General features: G+C 38.7%; 1 protein-coding gene across 1 annotated transcript in view; it reads right to left on the bottom strand.

Annotated features, from left to right (window-relative positions):
• The window catches only part of EDRF1 (erythroid differentiation regulatory factor 1), a 47,030-nt gene that overhangs the window by 2,270 nt on the left and 19,544 nt on the right, over nt 1-25,216 (bottom strand). Inside the window, exons 11-24 of the mRNA XM_067533393.1 lie at nt 24,864-24,972; nt 24,397-24,508; nt 19,011-19,268; nt 17,188-17,259; nt 16,933-17,083; nt 14,378-14,566; nt 13,052-13,252; nt 12,368-12,586; nt 10,823-11,046; nt 8,500-8,658; nt 8,017-8,166; nt 6,943-7,096; nt 5,994-6,109; nt 4,642-4,808 (exon numbers count right to left, since the gene is read on the bottom strand). Coding sequence (XP_067389494.1) covers nt 4,642-4,808; nt 5,994-6,109; nt 6,943-7,096; nt 8,017-8,166; nt 8,500-8,658; nt 10,823-11,046; nt 12,368-12,586; nt 13,052-13,252; nt 14,378-14,566; nt 16,933-17,083; nt 17,188-17,259; nt 19,011-19,268; nt 24,397-24,508; nt 24,864-24,972 — 2,281 coding nt within the window. The remainder of the gene's footprint in view (nt 1-4,641; nt 4,809-5,993; nt 6,110-6,942; nt 7,097-8,016; nt 8,167-8,499; nt 8,659-10,822; nt 11,047-12,367; nt 12,587-13,051; nt 13,253-14,377; nt 14,567-16,932; nt 17,084-17,187; nt 17,260-19,010; nt 19,269-24,396; nt 24,509-24,863; nt 24,973-25,216) is intronic.

Genomic DNA, 25,216 nt, shown 5'->3' with positions numbered 1-25,216 from the left:
GAACACAGCAAGCAGATAACACAGAAGGGAGGTTCTTTTCACTCATATCCAGCCTAGTGAGGAGACTCCTCCATCTGCCCTTTAAACGCCCAAAGGCCCATTCTACAACCATTCTGCAACTGCTTAACCTGTTATTAAAACATTCCTTGTTGCTGTCAAGTTGCCTGGTGTATGGCTTCATTAGCCAATGGAGCAAGGGGTAAGCAGGATCCCCCAGGATCACTATTGGCATTTCCACACCCCTGATGTGAATTTTTTGGTTGGGGAAAAAAGTGCCCACCTGCATATTAGAGAACAGCCCCGAATTACGAAATACGCGTGCATCATGCACCTTCCCAGACCACGCCACAGAGATGTTGGTGAAACGACCCCGGTGATCCACAAGGCCCTGCAGGACCATGGAAAAGTATACTTTGCGGTTTATGTACTCAGTTGCTAGGTGGCAGGCGATAAGATAGGGATGTGCGTCCCATCACTAGCCCCCCCGCAGTTTGGGAACCCCATTGTGGCAAACCCCTTCATGTGTCCTGCACATTTCCCAAAGTCACTCTCCTTCGTGGCAGAAGTCTATTGATGGCCCTGCATACTTGAATCATGGAGGTGCCCACTGTAGATTTACCGACTCCGAATTGATTACCAACTGAGCGGTAACAGTCGGGGTTGCCAGCCTCCACAGAGCGATGGCAACTCTCTTCTCCACCGTCAGAGCTTGTCTCAAGTGAGTATTCACGCGCTTCAGGGACAGGGCCAGCTCCGAGCACAGTTTGAGGAAAGTTGCCTTTTGCATACGAAAGTTTTGCAGTCACAGGTCATCATCCCACAGCTGCATAACGATGCAGTCCCACCAGTCTGTGCTTGTTTCCCTGGACCAGAACCAACACTCCACGGACTGCAGATGATGCGTTACAGCCTGCAGCCATCAGGAATTGTTCTGCTCGATGGCTTGTAGCAGGGCAGCCTTGGTGGCATCACTGTTGCCTGTACTCTACTTCAAAAATACTCGATGTTAAGCCGCAATGTATTTGTGATGCTCATAATAATAGTGCAGAGTTGAGCTGGCTCCATGTCTCTGCAGCAATGGCGAGTGCACGGAGTAAAAAAAAGTGCAAGAATATTTTGCCTATGTGTTTGGGGGAAAAAGGGAGGGGGAAGCAGCGTTGCATCACGGGACGATGACACTCGTCCCAACAGCCACCGCGGCTAGTTGCACTGTGGGACAGCAACCCACAGTGCACTGCTTTGAAAGTCGAAATAAGGGTGGACGTACGAGACCTGCGCAAATAGCATGGTGTGTACACGCTACCGCGACTTCTAAAAATCGGCTGCTGAAAGTTGACTTTAAGTAAGTCGACTTCACTTGGCAGTGTAGACATACCCTCAGAGTATCCGCCTCATTTCCACTCCAGCTTTCAGGCAGAGATCTACGGGGCTCTGATTCTCATCCTGTCGTCTTCCTTTACAGCCTCTGGGCAGCATATGCACAAACGTGACTTCAAGTACCATCTCTATGTTAACTCCCAGATTTATTTCTCCATGGTATATCTCTCTTCTTTCATCCAAACTGAAATTTCAGCCTGCCTTTCTGACATCTCTGCATGACTATTGAGACATCAATTTAAACTTGATGGGGCCAACATAGAATTCAATCTTTCCCTGCAGAAGCCCTTCTGCTTTCTCTGTCACCATGGGTACCCACCACCATTCTCCCTGTCACTCAAGCCTGTAATCTGGGCATCATCTTTGACCTGGCCTGTTCTCTAGGTCCTCACACCTAAACTATGTCTAAATCTTGCAGATTTTTCCTGCATAACATCTTTAGGATTTGGCCTTTCCTCTTCATCCACACAGCTAAATCTCTTGTCCACCAGTCCATCATCATCTTGTGTTTTGGCTACAGCGGCCTTCTCCTTTCTGGCCTTGACAAATGCCATCTTTCCCCACTTATCCATTCAGAACACCGATGCTAAGGTAGTTTTGCTGGCTCATCACTTCAACTATATTACCTTTCTCTTTGCAACCCTAAACTGGCTTCTCCTTCTCCAGTGCCCTGTTAGGAAATAAAACTCCAAAAGCCAGTTTTTAAAATCTCAGAAAAAGAACAACATTGACATTGAGGTTTGTTTGTTGAGTTCTGTTGGTTTTTTTTTTTTTTTAAACATATGTGACTAGTTGGTTTAAGTATAAATCCTTCAAGAATCGCCAAGAAACAAAGCAGCAATTAATTCATAATATTTTGCACAAAATAGTGTCAGATTTATTTAACACACAGAACAGGTATTCAATAAAAAAGCCACTGAAATGCAAACTATTTCCAGGATAAACTACAAAAATGCCAGGAGAAAACATCATTTTGAATTACTATTCCCCCTTCACCCCCCACAATTTTACATAGCGAAATTCAGTTCTGCTTGAGACTTAATTTTTGACATCTTACTTTTATGCAGGTTCATAGCCAGACTGCAACTTTCATGGCTTGAGCAAAACAGTTTCAAAGATGGAGTAAAAATTTCCTTTCTGCATTCCCCTTGAATGAGCGCATCAATTACCATGCAACAGCAAAGCAATTACTCAATTCCCACTCAGATCAAGCTAACCATTGCTGTGGAGGCATGTGGGAGGGTAGGCATTCCCTCCTTACCCCATAGAGAGAAACTGATTTGGACATATAATATTTGCACATTACATATAAAAGGTTAGAGAGAAAAGGGAATTTAACTTACCCTCAAAGCACTTCTACAGTTTTTGAATGACACACATTAGTTGCATTAAATTTGTATGACAATAGCATTCTGCTTTTATTTTGCAGACCTTGAAAAATTAAACACTGTAACAGAATTAAATTGAAGCATATACACCATGTATAAAGTCTTCAATATAAAACCAATTTAAACAAAATATTAGTGATTAGAACAGTAGATGGGAAAAGAAAGTCTAAATATTCTATTCTGACATTATACCCTATCCAAGGCTATGAAGTATGATAGCACAGAACCAACACAATTACTTGTGTTAGTGAATTACTCTGCATGTCAATTTGTTTAAAAAGATGGATTATACTCTGATCCTCTACATTTTGTATATTTATACTGCCACCGTGTGGAAGCTTTTTAAAAAATTAAAGGCACCTTACTGCTGCTACACAGAAAAAGTCAGGCTCTTTTCTAGTCTTTTGTCCTTCCATGTATGTCTCTCCCCCCTATGCTTTATGGTTCTTTTACGCAGGAGGATGGATGCTTTTGCTAAATTGCATTTAGCCAGCAGCATCCAACATAATAGCACATCAGTTGCCTAAATCCTGCCCAGCGACTATTTCAATGTGAAAATACAGACAACTGTACCTTGATCTTAATGCCAACTGTGCACTTAATACAGCATTCAGCAACAAAAAAAATCCTCTGTCAATGTATACGACACTAGAACTAGCTGGTATCACAGGTTTTGTAAACATGACTCCAAAAAAGTGATTTTTGCTATTACTTATGCGATTTCTGGTGCTCTACAAGCTGCTTTAGTGTCTACAGAGTCTCAGATGATGAGATCACCACATATTTGCAGTTGATGGGATAAAAGGTATTTTGTGAATCTCCCAAGGCAAGATGAAATATAACTACATCCAAGAGCAGTGATACTGGTGTAGGCAATTATTACACTGCCACACACTTTATTCTAGAGAACACCTGAAGGTCAATGCACAAAAGAAAAAGGAGAGAGAGAGAGAGAGAGGGAGAGAGAGAAGCCATGTTTTTGTTCTGAATTAAATCCTGACAGCTAGATACGGTATGAGAACATAAGGAAATGCTTACACAAAGAAAGGATAATCCTTTAGGCTGTCACTCCAATGCTTATTTTAGAAAATATATAGCTCTACCTTGCTAAGCATTACCCCACAAGTTGCACATAAAACCATCACTCTTCACATTTTTTAGCTGTAGTGGGGACTTCAGCATACTGTAAATTTCATACTTCAAACCCTCTCCAAAATCCAGTAATTTGCAATGGGTCTCCCAGTCATTAGTGCCTGTTAGCCTAAAATCTCTCAATTCTTGACAGCATTTTTTTTTTGGAATATATTGTTTGTCCAGCACATTAGGTGTATGTATTTTCCTTTGACATGGGTAGGTCTACCTTAGTTCCCACCTATGCCAGAACATTGCTATCTGCCAACAAGTGATTGCGATGCAAGTTAAAGATAACTTCTGTACACGTGTATGCACCCACCCACACACAGTGGAATGAGGGGCAGATAAACATTATAAAACATGGTGACACTCCCTCTCCCCATCTACCAGGGACAACAAAGTTTTGATAATTTTTTTTTTTTTGTTATGGCCATTCATAGATTCTTTTTATTGTCTTTCTTCAAGATCTCAGGAAACAACAGATACAAGATGCTACCCACACACAAGCAGCAGACAAACTTTTTAGGTCATTCCCTCAGTTATACAAATTATAGAACAGCAAATACTCAAAAGAGTAAGTCAGAGTTGAGATGTGGCTTGATCTCTCACACACAGGAATTATCTTTGCAAAAAATACAAATTGCATATACAAACACTGTATTTTCTTGCATATGTGTAACAGGTATAGATACAAATTAGAATCCAGTATTCATTTTACCAAAGCTAACAAGTCTCGACTTACCCAATTTTCTTTTTTGTTGATGTTAACAATTTAATTGATTGAAGAAGGAGGAATGACAATCGAGATTCAAATATACTGAGGAGTTTTATTACTTCATCTTTATTAAGGTTAGACGAGGAGTCACTAGGTGGTGTCTTCACATCACTGCTTTTGACATCCTCATTTATCTAAAAAAACCAGAAAGGCATTTCAACCTAGCCCAACTAGCAAATTATATTTTTACATCAGGTTTCAATAGTATTATTTCAATTTAATGTACTCATTAAAATACACAGTGTTAATGTCAAAGCTATTATTCCATCCTGTTTATGAAAGTGTTTTGGTAATAACTTACATCAGCACTGTACACCAGTTACATAAGGCTGGCTGTGAGTTTTTCAAAGTAGCTGTAATATGTTCTATGTACTCCATCAAATTTAGTTATGAAAATAATGGGAAAGCATGGATTTTGGTAACTGTTGCTCAGACTGTCAGTGCCATTGGATAATGACAAAATGTATCTCAACATAGGCAGCAATATTTACTTATTCAACCATCTGGATCCCTATGATAGGGCTCAACTGCAAAAACCTTCCAAATTTTTAACATTTCAGTGACATGGTGAATCTTACTGCAAAAATATAAGCCATGTTCAAAAGAAGTGTACATGCAGTTCTTAAAGACTTCAGAGGATCCATAAGTGTCCTACAGACAACTACTACAGAAATGGAAAGACATTATGGTCCATGTTCCAGTATACAGAAATGCATCAGTGTCAGTCAATTTTTACAGAACTGTGAGAATTCAGAACTACATTTCTCTTTCAAATTTTGGCAGTTAGCCTTAATAAAAGTAGTGTTAAGTCCAGTGTTACTAGGATTACATTAAAACTTGTCTTCTAAACATGAACTCATCTGACTGAGCTACAATATGTCATGTACATAATATATCATGATGTTTGGATATGATATTTTTGTCCTCAACATTTTAATGCAGAACTTCAGTTCTACTTAAATCTCCAATTGTTCTGGTGCTGTCTGACAAGGCAGAACTTGACAGGACTCCAGAATGGATGTAGCCTCAAGACTTAAGATCCTGTCACTTTGTTTAACTTGTGTCCTGTCTTTGTGCCTATAGAAGGAATACATGAATTGGAAGTGGTCAGAGAGGGGTATTTCCTCTGTATGTATGCTTATCCAGACATAATGAAGAGAATTTAACAAAAACCTAAAGATGAACTGTGATAGCTTAATATTTAAAGAATGATTCAATTATAATTTTAAAACCAGTATTTTATTCCCAAACGAACAGGTGTAAGTGACTGCACAAGGTGCAAAGAAGTAGATAATCAGACCACTTGTCCTTTTGCTTACCTGTTCACATTCAGCTGAAAGCTCCTTTCTGATCAGCTGGAATGCACACCTAGTCTTTATCAATATGTCTAGAGCCCCAGACAGAGTCTTTAGTTTTCCAGCACTACTATTTTGACCTAAAATTAGAGAAGACATGAGCTCTGGACTTACACAGCTACTATCATGCAAGGATCTGAGAGAGTCTTACACAGGTATTATTATTTGTATTACTGTAGTGCCTAGGAGCTCTACTCATGAATCAGGGTCCCACTGCATAAAGACAGCCTCCGCTCCAAGGAGCTTACAGTCTAAGTAAGAGACAAAACAACAGATGGATACAGACAGGGGAATACAAGTAACGAGACTGGTCAGCATGACAAGCAGTGGTCTCAGCACTCCAGCAGCATAGCTGTTGTCACAGGGTATTTTTGGTAGGCATTGTGGAAAGAGGAGAATTCCCTCTTTCCACAGTGGGATTCCACAATTCCTAAGGAGGGATGTGAAGGAAAATAAGATGGATAATACCTATGGGGAATGCCTCGGGGTGGGGGCAGCACAGGAAAAAGCACAAAGACATTTGTTTGAAAATTTCACAAGTGGGCAATGGACTTTCCCAGAGCGTGGTGGTGTCCCAAAGCAGGGGTACATTATTACTTTCTCAAGAAAATGGGAAAATGGACAGTAATAATTTTAGTATAGTTGTGGCCATGTTGGTCCAAGGATATTAGAAAGAAAAGGTGGGTGAGGTAACATCTTTTATCAGACCATCTTTAGTTGGTAAATGAAATAAGCTTTCAAGCCTACACAGAGGTCTTCTTCCAGTCTGGGCTTGAAAGCCTGTCTCCTTCACCAACAAAAGATAGTCCAGTAAAAGATGTTACCTCACCCATGTGGTCTCAGTAACAATATTTCTCCTAATTTGGACAACAGTTACCTCCCATAGTGATTCTTTATATGTAGTCCAACTTACTTGCCATCTGGAACTCTGCAAATGCTACTCTTTCCAACTGTACCCGAAGGAACTCACAGGGTGCATCCATTAAGAGTTGAAAAAGCTTCACTGCTTTACTGTAATGAAGATCAGCTAGAACTCGATGCTGTTTCCTTAGATGCTCATCGCCAACCTGTAACAGAAGTACATAATATATTAAGTGCCATGGAAGTTATAAGTGTTTAGGCATTCAGGTAACAGATGCAGTGAAAAAATTGCCTATAGGGGCAGGGCACAGCCACAATCTCTCCCCTGCTCAATTCAGAATTTTGAAGTTTTAAAAGCAAATGCAGGGTTGGCAATTCCCAGAAAAATCTAGTTTAGGACAGGGCGCTGGTAAGTAAATTTATTCTTAGAGTATACTAATGAAAATTACTGAAAAATACTTAGCAATTTGATAATGGTTTTGCAGTAACATGGTCTCTAATTTTAATTAAAGGAAATAAAACAAAAATAGCATCACCCTAAAGCTCGCTCACTCACTCCCATAACAGTATGGCTGCAGAGGTGACGCAGTATCCCTACACGCACCAGGTGTGGAGCAGAACAGAGTCCCCCCCGGCCAGGACTCTGCTCTTCTCCCCCCACCCCCTCCAAACCACAGTCTCTCCCACCACACCTTGTGCCTGCAGGGATCGGCTGTCACAGCCCGGTGGCAGGGCAGGGAGTCTTCTATAGCTCTGCTGTCATGGCCTTGCTGACTCACTCCTGACAACAGCGCTACAGAGGGCTCCCTAACGTATTTCAGGAGCCATTCAGTAGCAGGGTGGTCTCCCCCATGGCCAGAGGCTCCTCCTCCTCCTCCTCTCGGTCTTGGCCAGGGATTTCTGCTCTATTATCCAAAATGCCGCATTTTCCAAATCCCTACCCTGTCCCCCAGCATGAGATACATGGGGGACAAGGAAGGAATTTGATAATACAGATGTTTGGATAAACAGGAGTATACTATACACACACTATATATATTTTTATATACACACATACACAAAGCATAAATTACAGCACACAAGAAAAAAAAAATCTACAACGCAACTCAATATTCTGGACTATTACCTGGTTTCTCAAGCAACTGTGATACATGGAAGCCAGTCTATGGTGAATAGTTGCAGCCCGATACTGGCAGAGGGGTTGTCGTGCAGACTCTGTATCAACATCACAGTATTTCAAAGATTTCATCATGGCTTCACTAACTTCCTTCTCTATCTACAAAAACAAGATTTCATGATGCACTGTCAAAACATTTACTTTGAAATATGGAAGATCCAAAATGAAAGAACAGGTTGTTCTTTGTTTTCTTTTGTAGAAACTAAAATATAAATATGATAGTATATAAACATGGGTGTGCACTCCTCTTAATGTGCCATATTCTGTTAGCAATAACTGTCATACAATGGTTTTATCCTAAAGATTTACAAATTATGTATGCGCTTTGGCTCAGAGCAGGAATTCTCTACACCATTCTGCTCGTTCTTCACAAAAAATTAAAGAATGGCTGGCTTGTTTCAATGGATATTGTTACAAATCCTTTTTCATTACCTGTTCCTGAGCCTTTCTAGATAATGGTGCATAATCCTGCTGCAAAGTTGCCATGGTAAAATAGGTAGTGGACAGTTCCCAATTCACAGAATCCCAAACAGCTGGATGCATCTCTCTTTTACCCAGTGATCTTAAAGCCTTCAAATAGTAATCAATAGCCTGCAGAATATAAGCAGTAGTTAATGACACAGCTTTACAGCATAGTAAATGGTAACAATCCATTATCCTCTACTCATTCTAATATGGATGCTCTTAGCATTTCTTAAGGAGCACTTTTAAAATCTATTTAAAATCACGCATCTCTGACGTCTAACAGCTGGCAATTCCATGCAAATACAAATTTGGAATTTAATTCAGACTAAAAATATACAACACAAATTAGTTTACATTACAGTGCATAGGTATGGAAATGGAAGCAAAATTAAGCAATAAGGATGAAATCCTTATCTCCTGTGTAAAAGGGATGGTTTGGCATAAGAGAGCTACATGAGGGCAGGGACAGAATCCACCCAATCCTGGAAGCAGAGTACACTGTACAATGAGAAGCTAGCCCCCACAAACATGGGATATGTGGTGTATTTGAGAGACCCTATCCAGCTCTCCTGTCCAACCATAAGCCTACCTCCAACAGGATGCTGCAAAGACACTATGAAGCTTGGCTCTGGAGCCTACATGAGGGTGCAGAGACTCTCCATTCCTTTTTCCCACACAAATGAACTGTCCAGCTTTGTGTGTTTTGCGCCCCCTGAGGGCCAGGAAGATTTCTGTCCAAGACCTAACACACTGAGATCTTGTTTATACTGATACTAAAGATTCCATAGCATTATTCAGGAGAGTTGGGGGGTTTGGACCCAGTGTTCCGGTCAAAAAGATCCCTCTATCTTGGCATGCTGTCAAAGTCTACCTTAGCTGTACATCAGTGGTCTTTTATGTACTTTAGGAAGCCTTGAGGATCCTTTTGGATGAAAGATGCTACCTTAAATGTAAATTATTTTCTTCTGAGACCTTTAACAATCAGTCAGCAATGAGACGGAGAAGACTGAATGCCTCCATCTTCTCCTAGTAGCTCAGTGATCTTCCCAATCATTAAATGAATGGTGTAAAATATAAAAAGGACAATATTTGACTATAATAAGGGTGACCTTTAAGTTCACTGGTTATAGTGTTTCCATCAGATATGTTCACAATTTTTGCTCTCCATTCATTGAGGTCCTAAACTCCACTAAGGACTATTTTATAGCTAATCTGAATACTCAATTTTAAATGCACTTTTAAAATGTTTAAAATATAAGATTATATGGTTCTGAAAAGATGAAAAAAGGGAGTTTTTTTTAAAAGAGTTAAATGTTAGTTTTAGGTCATATGTTAAATACCATTTTCCAAGTCCCAATATTACTGCCATATATAACAGTTCAAAAACACTGCACAAGGGACTTCATAACTCAGAGCTGTAAGGTTTGTAATTTCCAGCCACGAGTACTTGGCTGAACATCTGTTATAACTATATTCTATTTACTCTGTTTTTATATACAGTTCTTAATTTTTAAAGTTCTGTTTTTAAGAGACTTACTAGACATTTTTAAAATAGGTAAATAATTTTGATATTTCTCAATATAAATTATGTATATAACATAAGGTAAGCGAGGTAACAGCAATCTTTTAAAAGACAGCCATGGAATAAGTACTGCTAATCAATACACTAAGGATCTGATTTTTTAAACTCAGACATACCACTGCATGCTTAATTTCAATGTGTAATTACACACGTAAATGGCTGTGCGTAAGTGACCGTGTGCAAATATTAAATCAGCACATTCCTTCACAATAACTGCACTCACAAATTAAGTTTCAATTTGTGAGAGCAACTGTATGCTTGTCGGGAGGTGAGGGGAAAATAATCAAACTATAAAAAACTTTGCTACCTTTTGTAACTGACAACACACATACCTGCTATTTTTCATAGTGAGCTCTTTCTTTACAGTTATCTTTATTCTTGGTATTTTCCTGTACACTTTCAATTAATATGAAATCAATACACAAAAAGTTACAAAATGTTTTCAGTCATTACATTTAAGCTTTAATTAAAATATTCATAACATTTCTGTCATTTCAAAGTGCTTAGAAATCAGTGCATCTAAATCCAAAGGTAAAACCCCACAAAAAAGATTAGTTTGAAAATGCTGAACCACAGCAAGTGATCCATCCAGAGAAGTGTATAGTCTCCTTGTATTTTATGGACATGCTTAGTGGAAAAGTCACTGCTCAATAGCAAGGCTCATTCTTTTAACAGAGGAACTGAGATCTCATCAACAGGCCTTATTACCTTATTATAATAAAGGGCCTCTTCTGGGGAAAATTCTCGCTTAAAATCTCCTCCAGCAGCACAATGTGCTTGAGCACAAATTCGCATCAGTCTTCCTGTGTTACACAACAGAAGGGCAGCATTGGTTGCATCATCAATTGAGTCAAAGTTATGAATTCCTTTTTCAAAGCAAGAGAAGCTTTTCTTCCACAGTTGCTGCTCTGCAGCAGATACACTTTTGCTCACTATATGAAAGGAAAAAGAGGTCTTACAATTTCATTCAAGCTTTTTAAAGATTTCTAAACTATCAACATCTTGATTCAAGTATTGTTCTTGTTCTATTTTTATATATGCTTTTCTGGAATTTAAGACCAGAAGTCAAGTTTGAAAACTTTAAAGTTCATCAAGAGTGCTTAGTCTTGGGCAGAACAAAGAAAAAATTAGTTAGTTATTTTTTTGGCAACTAACGATGATGTCTCATAAAGAGGTAGACATTTTGAATATGCCAACAAACACTACCCTGAACTGTATTGTTGAAAACAGTCATTGTCTTGTGATAACAACATTAAATCAAAAACTAATGCAAGTTAACAGAGAACTGATAAGACAATAACCATCATTAAAAAGACAATATTTACTCAGCCATCTCAAAGTACTCAGATACCACTTCTTTCCTACTGTAAGTACATAGAAATAACTCAGATTCTACGCTATAAGTAACCATGAGTAAATTTAATAACCAATCACTTTAAGTTTAACATTAAGGTTCAATTTCAGCTAAATACTTTTCTGTTAGAGAAACAGAAATGACAGAAAAGTAACATCAAATCAGAAACTTGTCAATAATGTCCCACAATAATAGCCTGTCTATAATTAGGCAAAGGTCACAAAAGACTATGGGTCTGTTAAGTACTTATAACATCCCTAAAATAAAAGCCTTAAAAAAAAAATTTTGCTTTGCAAAAACCACTCTTCCTATATGTCAGTACATTGCTATTAAATCAATTCCACTGAGGCATGTGTTCTAACACTCACACATGGCCCAAACCTGCAAAGATTTACTAACAGTGGTAACTGTGTCACTATGTATAGTCCTATTGACTTCACTGTGACTATGGACAATGCATAAAGTTAAGCAAATGCACATCATTCAAATATTAGGCCCTGTTTCTGCAAAGACTTAAGCAAGATCCCTCATTTTTGTGAGTAGAATTGTGCTAATGTTCTCATATGTTTTTCATGGAATTATAACTGTAATACAAAGGTTTTCTCAAAAGTCATATATTCTATATTACAGTACAGATTAACATGTTCATGTGTAAGTTAGAGTAACCCAAAAAACACCGCTTATAATGGAAATCCCGACAAACCATTAACTACAAGAGACAGTATCTGTTATGAAAAAGTTCTTTGAAATTCCTTTTCTTCCAGGAATGAAGAGTTCAGGAGGCATCTCTCAAATACTGTTGCTGAAGTTGATAATAATTGTTACACAATTCTATTCAGAGGTTTACAACAGTGAAGTAGTGTATGTAATAAGTGAAAAATTAAAAATAAAATACTTGCCTACTCTCTCAGTCTGCACTGCAGCAGCCTGATTCATGTAAAATACTCCAATTTCATTTCTGATGTTGCCCATCCTCTTGAGTACTTGTGTATGCTGCTCTGGATTTTGTTTTTTTAAATTACTAAAAAGCAAGATTTCATTAGCTGCCTCATAGCATTTGCAGCTAACCAAAAGCTGACATTCCAAGTCTGTAGACAAGTCAGTAGCCCATGCAAATACTGGAAAACAAATAGCAAGAACTGCATGTCAATTGTAAATTCTTTCCAAACAGATTTTATTTATTTTAGGGACTATGAAAAAAGTGTAGTAGTAAAAGTTTGATAAAATGATTGAGTTGTGCCCAAAAATTAAAGGGGTTCCACAGAGCCTAAGGAAAGGCAGAATGTGGCTATTACTTGAAAGATGTAAAGACTTTTTTTTTAATTTCCACTTAAGTTTAAAGTGCATGATTTTATCATATATTCTCCAGAAAAGCCATATTCCTAAAAAGCTATTTTAATTTCTATGCTCAGCTTTCCTTTTGGCAAGAAAGAAATAGCACCAAAGTACCATAAGATTCCCATACCCCCAAGATTGATGTACTATACTGTTTTGCCAGAATATGAGGAAACACTGTGGGATTAAGTACTGTCTGATAGGACCACTCTAATTCAGCCAAATAGATTATTATTTCAATGTTATACCTTGACAGTTGGATTCTCTATGAAGACTGTGCAATATTTCCTGATCTTCTTTAGTTTGGTAATTATATTCTTCAAGATACGCAGCTCTGTTATTTGCATTCTGGGCAAGCATTAGCTGGATATCACCACAAAGGGTTAAACATTGACAAAGAAACAGTAGCACTTCAGCAGGCATATTGGTGCAGAGCCAGCAGTAAGTATCTGGTAGGGGAAAAACCCAAGAAAACAAAAGTAAGCACCAAGAGTCTTGAAACATGTAGAATCCAAATTTAACTATTCGTAGAAGAGTGACCCTGTAAAACTGGTGATATCTTACTTAACAGTTCTGACTCCAAGTCATATCTAGCTGGCAGGATTAAGTTTTTACATCTGTTAACACCGTACAGCAGTCATAGATAAGGAGGACGAACTGACTTCTATCCCTGCTCACATAGTACAGAACCATTAACTAAGCTACAAATGCAAGGTCAACTCCTGCCCTCAGTTGTAACTGTGTAAAGCCACTGAAGACTATAGGATTTTCACAGGTAGAACTGAGGGCAGGATTTGGCCTGCAGAATCTTCATAACTTATGATGATATATGAACCAGGAAGAACAATTTGACTTTCAGATCACAAACTGATTTTCTAGGGATGACAATTAGAAACTACTCCCCTTGCATATTTTTACTAACCAACAGAGCATTATGGCAAATCACAATGCACCTTTTTTTAAACAGAGAAGAATTTCACTTTAAAGTCATTATATTTTCTGATTATACAAATTCTCAGTGTTATAACCAGGAAACAGAATCAGAATATACTCCATCATTCTATTCACTAAGTCTCAGTATTAGTTGGAGATGCACTCCACTCGTTGGGTATCTGCTTAAAGTTTGGGAGTGAATTTAGCACTTCTGAAAATGAAGAATGTATACGAACAGCTCAAGCCAAGTATAATGAATAAAGGTGCTGTTTTAGCTTTTCCGTACATTCCTGGCACTGGACTTCAAGTCCCAATCTATACACCGAGTTCTGCCCTCTACAATGCTGAGTCCTGGCCCTCTGCCTTCAACGTGAAACTGCCACTTGTGCGAATTGTGACAGTTTTGTAATGGGGACAAAAGGAATGAGACAGAAGAAACCTCTGGTTCAAACTAACAGGCTTCCCTGTGTCCAACCCGCTCAAGTCAGTTCTTTACCATAATTTGATATTTGTTAGGAGAATGGAATTGGTGCACCAAATTCTGTCCTCAGATGCCACTGAGTTTTTCAATGGTTAGCAGAAGTATTTCCCATTATTTGTCTGTGTGCAACGTTTAAGAATAAAATATTCCAATTACTTACCATGGCACTGTAAAGCTAATTTAATGTATCGTAATGCTCTTCCATATTTCTGAAGACTCATAGCAGCATCAGATAGAACATAATAAGCCTTCGATGACTTTAGAATCAGCTGGAGTTTCATTTTATACTGCCAGGATCCAGGAATCATTCCTGATTGACTGGAATGTTTATCCTTTTGAAATGAGCCCACTATAAATACAAAAATAAAATAAGTAAATCTTATATCTAATCCAGGAGTCAAAAACTCAGTTCAGTGGTTTAAATCCTTTATACCACAATGCTGCCCAAGTAAAGTCATTTAACCTTCTTGCCTGTCACGTTATCCTATAGGTAAAATGGGCCTAATAATATTTGGAACCCATATAGCACTTTGAAGTTATACAGAACTTTTTCAGCTGTTGATCTCAAGGTACTTGACTAAGGTGGATATGCACAAATAGCTCCCTTTTAATGGAGCACATACATTTGAAATAGCTTGAGACACACTGTGGTCTAGTGGAGGAGAAAGTTCTTTTCATGTTTGGGACAGAGCAAAGTGGATAAAGGCATTTACAAATGGGGTTGGGGATTTTTTTGTTTGCTTTGCAATGAATCCTTACAACCTAAATATTAGCTCCAGTATTGACAAGAGCAAATAGGTGGAGGCTTTCTGGTTCTGAGAATCTCCAGCAATGAGGAAACTGTATCATCTAATTTCTGCCTGGAAGACAGAACTTTTGTAGTCTTCCACACTGTTAGTGCCAAGGCATCTTTAGAATCATATGATGAGGCTGCTTCCTTGATGCTGGAGTAGCCCTGGAACCAGACAGAGTGCGCCACTCACTTGGAGCCAAATAAAGGTCCTGGTTCTGGCACCAAAGATTTCTGCTTCACCAGTTCAGGGGGCTTTGAAGCAGACAAAGATCTACAATGTCCAGGCCAGAGACTCATTCCTATTCAGGAAAGCAATATGACCACCATCAAATCAACCTGGAGCAGAGCACATCTCTTTTTGGACAAATATGATACATCCTACATACTACCTAAACAGTTCAGACACACAGTGCACTGGCTGTCAGCAAAGGTTCTTTCTGAAACATTAAATTTGAGGGAAAAAGGCCGTTAATCCTCCCTTTATGTTTGGGAAAGTTTTCAGGAGAAGCATGATACTACACATTTTGCACCACAGAGCATAGGTACAATAAAGGAAGAAACTTTGTTTCTTACCAATCTTTGAATTTTCTTGGTCTAGTATAATTCAATCTCTATTATCCAAACACTAGCTGGTACCCTGAAACACTTGAGTTTATTCCTTTTGCTGCTACCAAAAGTCGAAAGGGGAGACTGAACATAAGAGATATTGTTTAGGTGTTTATCCTAGCTCAGAATGCAATGCAGCCTGTTTAACGGTATATTTAATCTGAAATTCTGGACCCAATTATTGGAGGGAGGGGTGTAAAAACCAATATGTCATTTGCAGATCTACAAGTCACGGACTTTCAACTGACACCATCTATTGTAAATCAAAATTGGAGGAGAAATGGTAGACTGTTTCAATTATTATTCGTTTAGAAAAGCTTGGGACACTTTATTATTCTTTTTTGGTTTGAGAGTTGACAAAGCATGGCAATATTATATCTTGAAAGTAAGCACCATTCCTTACCTTCATGGCAATAATCTTAGTATTTCATCTACCATAATATAGCTATTTAAACATTGAAATCTATTCTAAAAAGTTAACTCTTATGAAAGCTATAGAAAAAGAAACTGCCTTCCACTGAATATACTTTGCCATTTTCAGCTCCCAGAAAAAAATATTTAACAGCCAGTTCAGTTTTTAACTGACTACTGGGTTAATGGAAGGAAACTCCAAGTAAAATTAAATCCAAGAACCCCTAAAATTTATTTTTTGAATTATGATTATATGACAACTGTCTTTTTGTTATTTTACATAGAGCCAGAAAACTAAAGCAAGGTACTCAGATGTTATGGTGAAGCAGCAAATGCAGGCTAGTGCAGATTTAGTAATTAAAACATACTCAAAGACATTTTTATTCAAACAGTTCCTACTGTTCTTGCATAGACAGAATAATAACTGCAAGGCAAGAAAAGAATATCCTGGCCAGTAATGAGCATGATGTTGACACTAAAATCATTGCCAAACTCCACAGTCTTGGTCTTATAAAGATAATTTTTCTAAGTGACAAAAATCTAATATCATCCAAACACACACACACACCCCCTAAAGGGGGCACTACATCACCATCTAGGAACAAAATGAAATCCTTACAGAAGCCAATGGCAAGCCATATCTAAATAAAATGTAGTAACCTTATGTACTTACTATAAAAGGATCTTTAATATGCTAAAAGAATCCCTACTGTCCTGTTTTTTTTCATATTTAAAAGGAAAGGCCTATATTCTCCACTTTTGTTTGTGTGCAATATCCTTTTCTGCTTTTTCAATCCATGGCGTAATTGATGATTTACAAGTAAATTGTTTAGATGATCAAAATAAAGTAGCAGCAGTGTGCTGCACCATTCAAAAGGTCCTACTTGCAAAACAATTCAGCTTACTTTTATCTAAAAACAAAGCCATCTGTTTTTCCAGACACTCAGGACCACCACTTGCGGATTCATCTTCGTATTTTAATGGGATTGGGGTGTTGGGGTTAGCTGCAGGAAGGTCACCATCTTTTTTAATACTGCGGTCAACCGATTTCAAGCCCTTTAAAAAGAAAAAGTCTTTTATTTAGTATTTACTTGGAAGGTAAACTAAATATAAACATGCCAAACATTTTGACCAGGACAGAACAGCATTAGGAAACTTACCTCTAGAACATAGCTGAGCACAAGTCTACAGCGTTCCTCAGTGTCATGGCAAACAGGAAAAGCACAACTAGGCTTAAAAAAAGAAAAATATTTTAAAGAAGGCAGACCCATTTAAAAACCACAAAAACTATGAAGCTTTAAAGGATAGACAGCAGAATCCAGTTTATTTGGGATATGGTTAACAGGCTACAATGGAGATTATTAATGGAGTATGCTGAACTCTATACTATATCTAGATTACAACATTTCTTTCCTTTACTTCAGCAACTGCAGATACTAATGGTCTTCACTGTAGTGTTGAACTAGAATGTTTACCTAAACTGACTAAAATTCATGATCAGTCTGTTCTAGTGACCCAAAATCCTGAAGTAAGGGCCATAGAAGGATAGCAGCCTCTTTTCCAGAAAAGCAGCCACAGAGTGGCTGCAATGAGCCTCCTAAAAGGGGGAAGGATGGACGAACAGGCAGGCAGATGTGTAATTCTATTTCATTCCACATAACCCATTACTCTAGCTCTATGCAAGGAGGGAAGAATTTCACCCTAACCACCTTTTCTGAATGACAGGAACAATCTTCATTGACCAACTTTTAGTACGGGAGAAAGATGAAATCCTGCCAGTGTAATATCAATCCAAACATAGCAAATAGAAGTGCAGTACCCTCCAGTAATTAATCTTCGCTTTAAGAAGAAAAATCAGTGTAGGGTTTCCACTACCAACAGGATGCTAGATTTTTAGCAGAGGGGCCTTGAAGTACTAAAGCTTGCAGGATATCAACGAGCATTGGTGATAACACAGATCTTGCAGAGTCTCTTTATTATTTGGCATAGGGACTAGTAAGAAAGTCAACCTTTTTGACTTATATGATATACACTTTGCAGAAGGATAACTAAGCATGAGGCAATCAAGCGCTTCACTGCCACAGATAGGGCTTAATGAACTGTCAAGCGGCAAAGTGAAACATTGTTAACATTTGGGAGCTAAATGAGGAAACTCAGTTTCACATTATTTGGTTGTTTTAGAATAGATATTGTACTAAACAAAAGCTGCTTTGATGAAGTTTGACAGATAGTAATTGCATTACATTTTTGCTCATCTACATATTATGGAAGCATATACCAGAGAAGTTTCTGAAATATTTATGACTGAGGTGCATGCCAACAGCATCATGGTTTATATTAACGCAACCTAATCAGAGGCATTTTTTCATACACAAGTGGGGAAGGAGATAAGATTTCTTCCCTCAGAATGGCTTTAACACACCACACTTTCAAACAAAGACTGCTAAATTCTGAAGGACACAGAGGGAACTGAGGAGTAACCTCCCCCCAAATCCATGGGGTAACACTCAGCTTCCTGCATGTCAAACTGTTAAGGTACATTCCAGAGATGTGCTGGGAGATCATGTATTTTAGTGTGGACAATCCTTAATTCTCCACAGATATTAAATACCTTTCCATATTCAGATTATTCTACAATAAGGATGAGTAATTTCTCTATAGGTGGCTGTGCAGAAACTAACAGACAAGTATAATACACAAGATAATAAAGCAAAAACAATATTAATCTGCAATAGGATAAAAACTAAAGAGCCACAATTTGGCCCAAAGATTTTATTTCCTTTCTGCCCCATATTCCAATTAATCTGAGGTAAACAAATAAGAGCTGGCATAAAGGTCTCTAGACATTTTTTTAATTTTTTATTTTTAATAAAGGAACTGCTTACAGTTAACTGTATTTTGACAATGCAAGTAGCACTATGTTCATTTCAAGCTTTTTTATTTTATTTTAATTTTTAAACTGCACAGCTTTTTAGTAACTTACTCGTATCTGATGAATAGATTTATATTTTTCTGGTACCGACAACTCTCCAACAGATTTGATTACAGCTACCGCTTTATTATCATCTGGTGGATCAGAACTGGTGCTGTAGGAACCATTTTCATCACTATCTGGCATTTCTTCTTCCTCTTCACTATAACTTTCATCAGAGTTCCCATTTAAAGGAAACTCTGCATCTTCTTTTTTAGGCTCATCTAACTGGAAGAGTTCTGAGAGCATGTAATTTGCTGAAGCAATAATCTTATTTAAAAAAAAGAGAAAAAATATTTCAGTTACTGCAAGTTACTAACAAGAATGTTTGCATCTGCATAATTTAAAAGAGAAAATCCTCCAACCTTAGCTCCATTATCAAGAAAATCAAGCTCAAATACATCCATGGCTGCTAACACTAAAACTCGAAATCGGAATTCAGAAGGTAAACACACCACTGGTGCACAAAGCAGACTGGCTCTGCGGATGTGCGTGACAGATGCAAGTTACAGGAAGCTAAGAAGTTACGACCCTCAAGAGTCATGATCCAACCCTACTTTCAATGCAATGCACATATAACAGGTTGTGGTCCAAATTTATTCCATTTCTGAGATTTGCCTTTATTCTTTATAAAGTAGCAAAAGCCCTGAAGCAGGAATGGAGTAACAAACTTTAGCTTCAGCTCCCTCCAAAATAGACTGTTCTCAGTGTTCCTCTTCATATTACTTTGTATCTATCTCACCACATTTCTTGCCACAGAGAGTAACTCAACCATTTGAGACCCAACATGACTGCCAACAAAATAGCATAGAGTTCTAAAGCTTGCTTCTGGCTGCAGGTCTTTACTTCTACCTCTCTACTCCAGACCTGTCTACTTCTATACAAACTACAGTCTCATTCTCTTTCTCCAACATCTCCTTGTGGATGTCTAATCCATCATCTTGAGTTCAATGTAGCTAAAACAGAGCTCTTAATCTTGTTCCTCCAAGACTTCTCTGCTACCTCCTTTCTCATCCACTGTGGATAACACCATCATTCTACCAGTTATTCAGATCTGTAACCTGGGTGTTATCTTCAAGTCGGGCCATGTTCTGAGTCCTCACATGCCAGCTATGTTCATATCAGAAATCATAAAACCAGATCCCCCAAAATCATGAGATCGGCCCCAGAAATCATATCATCTTCATACCATGTATTTTGGTATAAATTGACTTAACATCCCTTTATTCTTCATGCTGTGTGTGTGTGATAATTTTAAGTGAAAAGTCAACCTTTAATGCACACAAAAATGCATGCCTCTCGTTGGCTGCTCAGGTGGAGACTCCACTTACTATCTTGCGGGTGAGCAGAAGGTAATAGGGAAACTGCCACACATTTCCTATTTTGAGACTTCCTTCTCCTCAGTCTGGATCACAAGCAGAGAAGTCATACCAGACAGTGGGAGACAAGAAAGTATTGCTGCTGGGTCCAGGACCCTCCCTTGACTTCCTGCTCCATTCTCTCTCCCAAGACCCTCTCTGCTATAGAACCATGCAAGGCAGGGCTCAGTGGCAAGACCTGTCTGTGTCCTCTGCCCCAAGGTTCCAACACACAGCTCTGCCCATGTGTCCAGCCCTGAATATTGCAGGAGAGGAGCTGCCTGCATCATTCTGAGAGCTCCTCCTGCAGCTGCCAAAATACCATGACTCATGATCAATTTGCAAGAGCTGACAACACACCACTGCCTTCCCCTGGCTGCTCAGACTGGGCTGCCCACACCCACCGTTACCCCTAGGCTGAGGGAGCTCCCATTCTATGCCCTCCATCTCCCACCCCCCATCACTGTTCTCTGAACCACCGCTCTGCCTTCCTCCTGCCCCACAACCCGTTTCCCATTCCCCTACAATTCCAAAATATGCCTCCTGGTGCCCCCAGCACCCCACTCCTACTTATTCTGCCCATCCATCTTGCACAGTGTCCCTGCATCTCACAGTCCCTGGGTCCTGTCTAGCCTCCTGAACTATAGAGCATCAGCCTTTTTGCCTGTCAGCATGGCTTCAGCCTGACTGAGAACAGTGGCAGGAGGCAGCCAACTTTATTAAGCGCAGCCTCACTTCCACATGTAGACAGACTGCAAGGAAATGGTGACTATCTTGCCAGCTTCAGCCCCATTGACAGTAACATAGAGATGGTGGCCACTTTGAATAAAGGAAATTTATTAATAAAGGAAATTTCATGTGGCAGCCTGTTTTCATAAAACGTTTTAAAAAATCCCAAAATTGCTTGAGTTGCGATTAAATCACAGGCGCTCACGATACTGCATCTCCAAGGGCATGTCTACACAAACACTTACTGCATGGCAAGCTGAAGTATAAATCTACAGTACTCTAGTATGTCACACACTATGCAACCTTTGGGGTGCAGTAGTAGTGTCCTCACAGTCAGGGCACACCACACTGGAGTGCTACAGATTTACAGCACAGTTTTACATGTAGTAAGTGTATGTGTAGCTGTTCCCAACAACATGTCATTTCCTATCCATCCACATAGCTAAAACTCATGTCTAGGCTCTTCTCATCTCATATCTTGATTACTGCAACACCAATCTCTCTGGGCTTGACAAATGTGATTGTGCCTTGCTGATATCCATGGAGAATGCCGCTGCAGAGAGCATTTTCCCAGCCTGTTGCTTTGATTAGGTCATCCCTCTCTTTAGATCCCTACTATGGCTCCTTCTTCATCATACCAAACATAAGCTACTTATCTTCTAAGGCCCTTTATCATCTATACACACCTTAGCTATCTCACATTCAGTATTGAAAAGTCAACTCCCACCTCCAATTGGCCCATTCATCAATCTCCATCACCCACTCGTTAATTTTTCAAACGGGCACCTTTATTCTTTCTGTTATGCTGCCCTCATGCTTGGGAGAAGCTTCCCATTAACTCATCATCCTCCTTCAAAACCCTTCTTTCCTGTGTGGCCTACAAAAAAAATTTACAAGGGCTAGATTGCTGGTGTGCTCAGAGTGCAGTCTGTTGTATTTACCACTATTAGCTCATTGTTTCCTTGTACTCCATCAGTCTGTCTCTATCCATATGTTGTCTCTCGTCTTATACATAGATTGTAAGCTCTTTGGGGAAGGGACTGGCTTTTTGTTCTGTGTTTTTTACAGTGCCTAACAGATCCATGACAAGGATTCTTTGTGCAGTAATACAAATAATAAAATACTACACTTGTCTTCTTTCTCTCTCTATACATATACATTATACATATACAATGTATATGGAGATAATCTCCTGATTTATTAAAAAATGGTTTTCTGATCATAGCCACACTTGAAAATTAGTTTAATAAAATTTCACATATACCAAGATTTTCTTAGCCATGTAAATAAGTCAATGACTATGGTGAGGCAAACTTCTAGCTATGTCAGTGGACTTTCTGGTAGACTCTCCGGCTTCATAAGAGTTTAATTCACAGATTGGCATAAATCAGCTGCAAACCACTGTCGTGAGTGGCAGTATAAAACCCTAGAGATAAACTACAAGTTATTTTTGACGTGATGTATGTATGTACTGGTCAGTTTTTTTGTTTTTTTTTAAAAAGATAGTGAGGGTTAATGCAAAAAGCTTGTTTTATCTCCCATGGGTTTAAAACAGGTACTTCAAGAAATAGTGGTGGCTGTTTTGAGGAGTTGATCTCAGCTTTGGGGTCATGAATAAGAGCAACCAGTGTGATGAGAACCAGAAGATGGAGGAGGTCACCACCTAGGTGTAAGCAGGAGCAACAATAATTTGGAACTAGAAACCACTCCCTTCCCCTACGCAAGATAAGGTAAGGAGTGGAAGACAGTTCGGAATCCCTTTTCTTACCCACCACAATCCAATGTCTAACATCAAAATACAGATGTAATGATGTAGACAATGAAAGCTAGCATCATGGCCTCTACCATGGTGATAGATATAGCCATTTAAAAAGTGATCCATGAGCTGTGATACTATATTTTAAGATTACTTTTATGTCACCTCACGACTCTGATCCAGAGCATCCTACTGATAATTTAACTCTCTATGTTATAAGCTATACACTGAGTCCAGACAACAACCACCATTGGGCTGTTTCATGATCTGCCTTTCATATTTATGGAGACAGTTTTCAGTTGACAAGAGTTACAATCTGAAAAAAAAGGGGTTTTAAATCTAGGCTAAGAAACTGCCAACATTAAGAGAAATTTTAGAATAAATGTATGAGCTTCAATGTGAGATATCTTTCTAAATAATTTTTTTTGCAAAGTTTATGAAGTTTCCTTAAAGGTATTGTATCGTAGTCTACATATGATAATACATATTACTGCCCATACAGCTGCTTCAGCGACATCATGGTCCATTCCGCAATTCTACACCTGAGCCCAAAAGCCTCTTTAGATTCTTACAATCTAATCCATCAGTCCCATAGGGAACAGAATCTGACAGAGGATGCTGAAATAGACAAATAGATCCCATTATCCTCTGCTGCCAGAAGGGAAGCAAGCTCAGGTTTGGCAGCAGGAATACTCAGGGCCAGAGTTAGAGCAACGAGTCCAGACCTAAGCACCTCAAGTGCAACTTCCCTGCATGGCATCCCCATAAGACAATAGCCAGCTCTTTCTGGCTGGGGATTGACTCTCCTCAGCATAACCAGATTCTGGTTTGGCTTAGAATATGAATAGAAACTGCCTCTACCTCTGAAACTGCAGGTGTTTGAAGCAGCATAAAACTTCTATGTTCTAGCTTCAGACATTTCTTCTGCCTTTCTTACTGCTGCTGGATATGTAAGATGTCAACCACTCAGCAACTTGAGAAGCACCATAGTCTAGTGGACAGGAGTCAGGAGATATGGATTCTGTTACTGGCTCGGACACTGACCTGCCAGGCAAGTCTGTTTCTTTCTCCTACCTTCTGTCTTGTCTATTTAGATTGGATGTTCTTCAGGGCAAGGACTGTTTCTTAGTATGTATTTGTACAGTGTTTAGCATGAAAGAGTCTTGATCTTTGTTGGGGAACTCTTCCCCCAAAGAACAGTCAATGTGAAGTTTTAATTTAATCATAAAGAGGGTTTTTTAGACCCATATTGGTGGTTTGATCTTCAAAATAAGAAAAGTGAAGTTCATTAAAAAAAACACCACCCCAAACCATGCAGGCACGCTTGTATTGTCATTTTTCAGTCCAGGGAACTTCTATAACTAAGGTCCATTGTCCCTCCATGAGAGGATGAGATTAGCCCACTAACATGTTGCAGTCACACTGTAATTAATATAGCATTTGGTTACCTTATTAGTGCTTTTAGCTGAAGGTAGAATGTCAAAGTCTATTTTTCGTTATATGCAAGCTACATGTCTTTCTGCACTAAAAAAATCTATTAAAATATAATTCTTACTTGAGGATGTCTGGCTTTATCCAATAATTTAACACAATTAAGGAGCAATGTTCTGATAGTGCCATAGTGTTTCTTGTTCTGGGGTTTTTTCATCATCATATTGCAGGCAACCCTAAAAGAAAGTTGAACAAAATAGTAGACATAGGATAATTTCTTTGTGTCACTGAAATGTCTATTACACCATTTTTTCTTATTATTTCCTGCACATCTAAGCATTCTGCAAAGCCCATCTTTTTTAGCAGGTTTCTAGAGAAGGACTAAGATGACAGAGAAATTTGAGGAATGGGGAGATTCAGATTCAGTTAATATGATTGCTGGCTGATTGTTGTACATATAAGGGAATGGAATGATGTTTTCGTTTTATACTGATTTTTGGATTGCATTTTTAATTGATGGCCAGAGTATCTTATTTAAATATAAGTAAATAAAATACTGCAACAGTTTTTGCTTCTATAAGAAATACTTACTTGTACAGGAGAATTGCCACCGGCATTGTGAAAGGGTTTTGGTATTTATCTTCGGTTTCTTCACAAAGCGTGGTAAGGTCATAGAGCTTTACTATATCACTTCCACTTGCTGAAAGAGAAGATTTTTCAATTAACCAACCTGACAGTATAGAGATCTCAAACAGGGCCATATTATCCATTAGGCACAATAGGCACAGTGTCTAGGGCCTATGAAACTTTCAGGGCCTACGAAAAAAATTTTTATATACAATATTTTATTTTTATTTAAAAAACTATTTATTAATAGCTTAAAATCAAATTAGTTATTTCGGTCAGGGGGCCTACGAAGGCAAGTGTGCCTAGGGCCTACGAAG

This window comes from Emydura macquarii, unplaced genomic scaffold, assembly GCF_026122565.2.
Source record: "Emydura macquarii macquarii isolate MOO-44397 ecotype Brisbane River unplaced genomic scaffold, CSIRO-AGI_Emac_v2 contig_3343, whole genome shotgun sequence".
NCBI lineage: Eukaryota > Metazoa > Chordata > Testudines > Chelidae > Emydura > Emydura macquarii.
The sequence above is the reverse complement of the archived record's forward strand: the minus strand, read 5'-3'. Positions and strand labels throughout refer to the sequence as shown.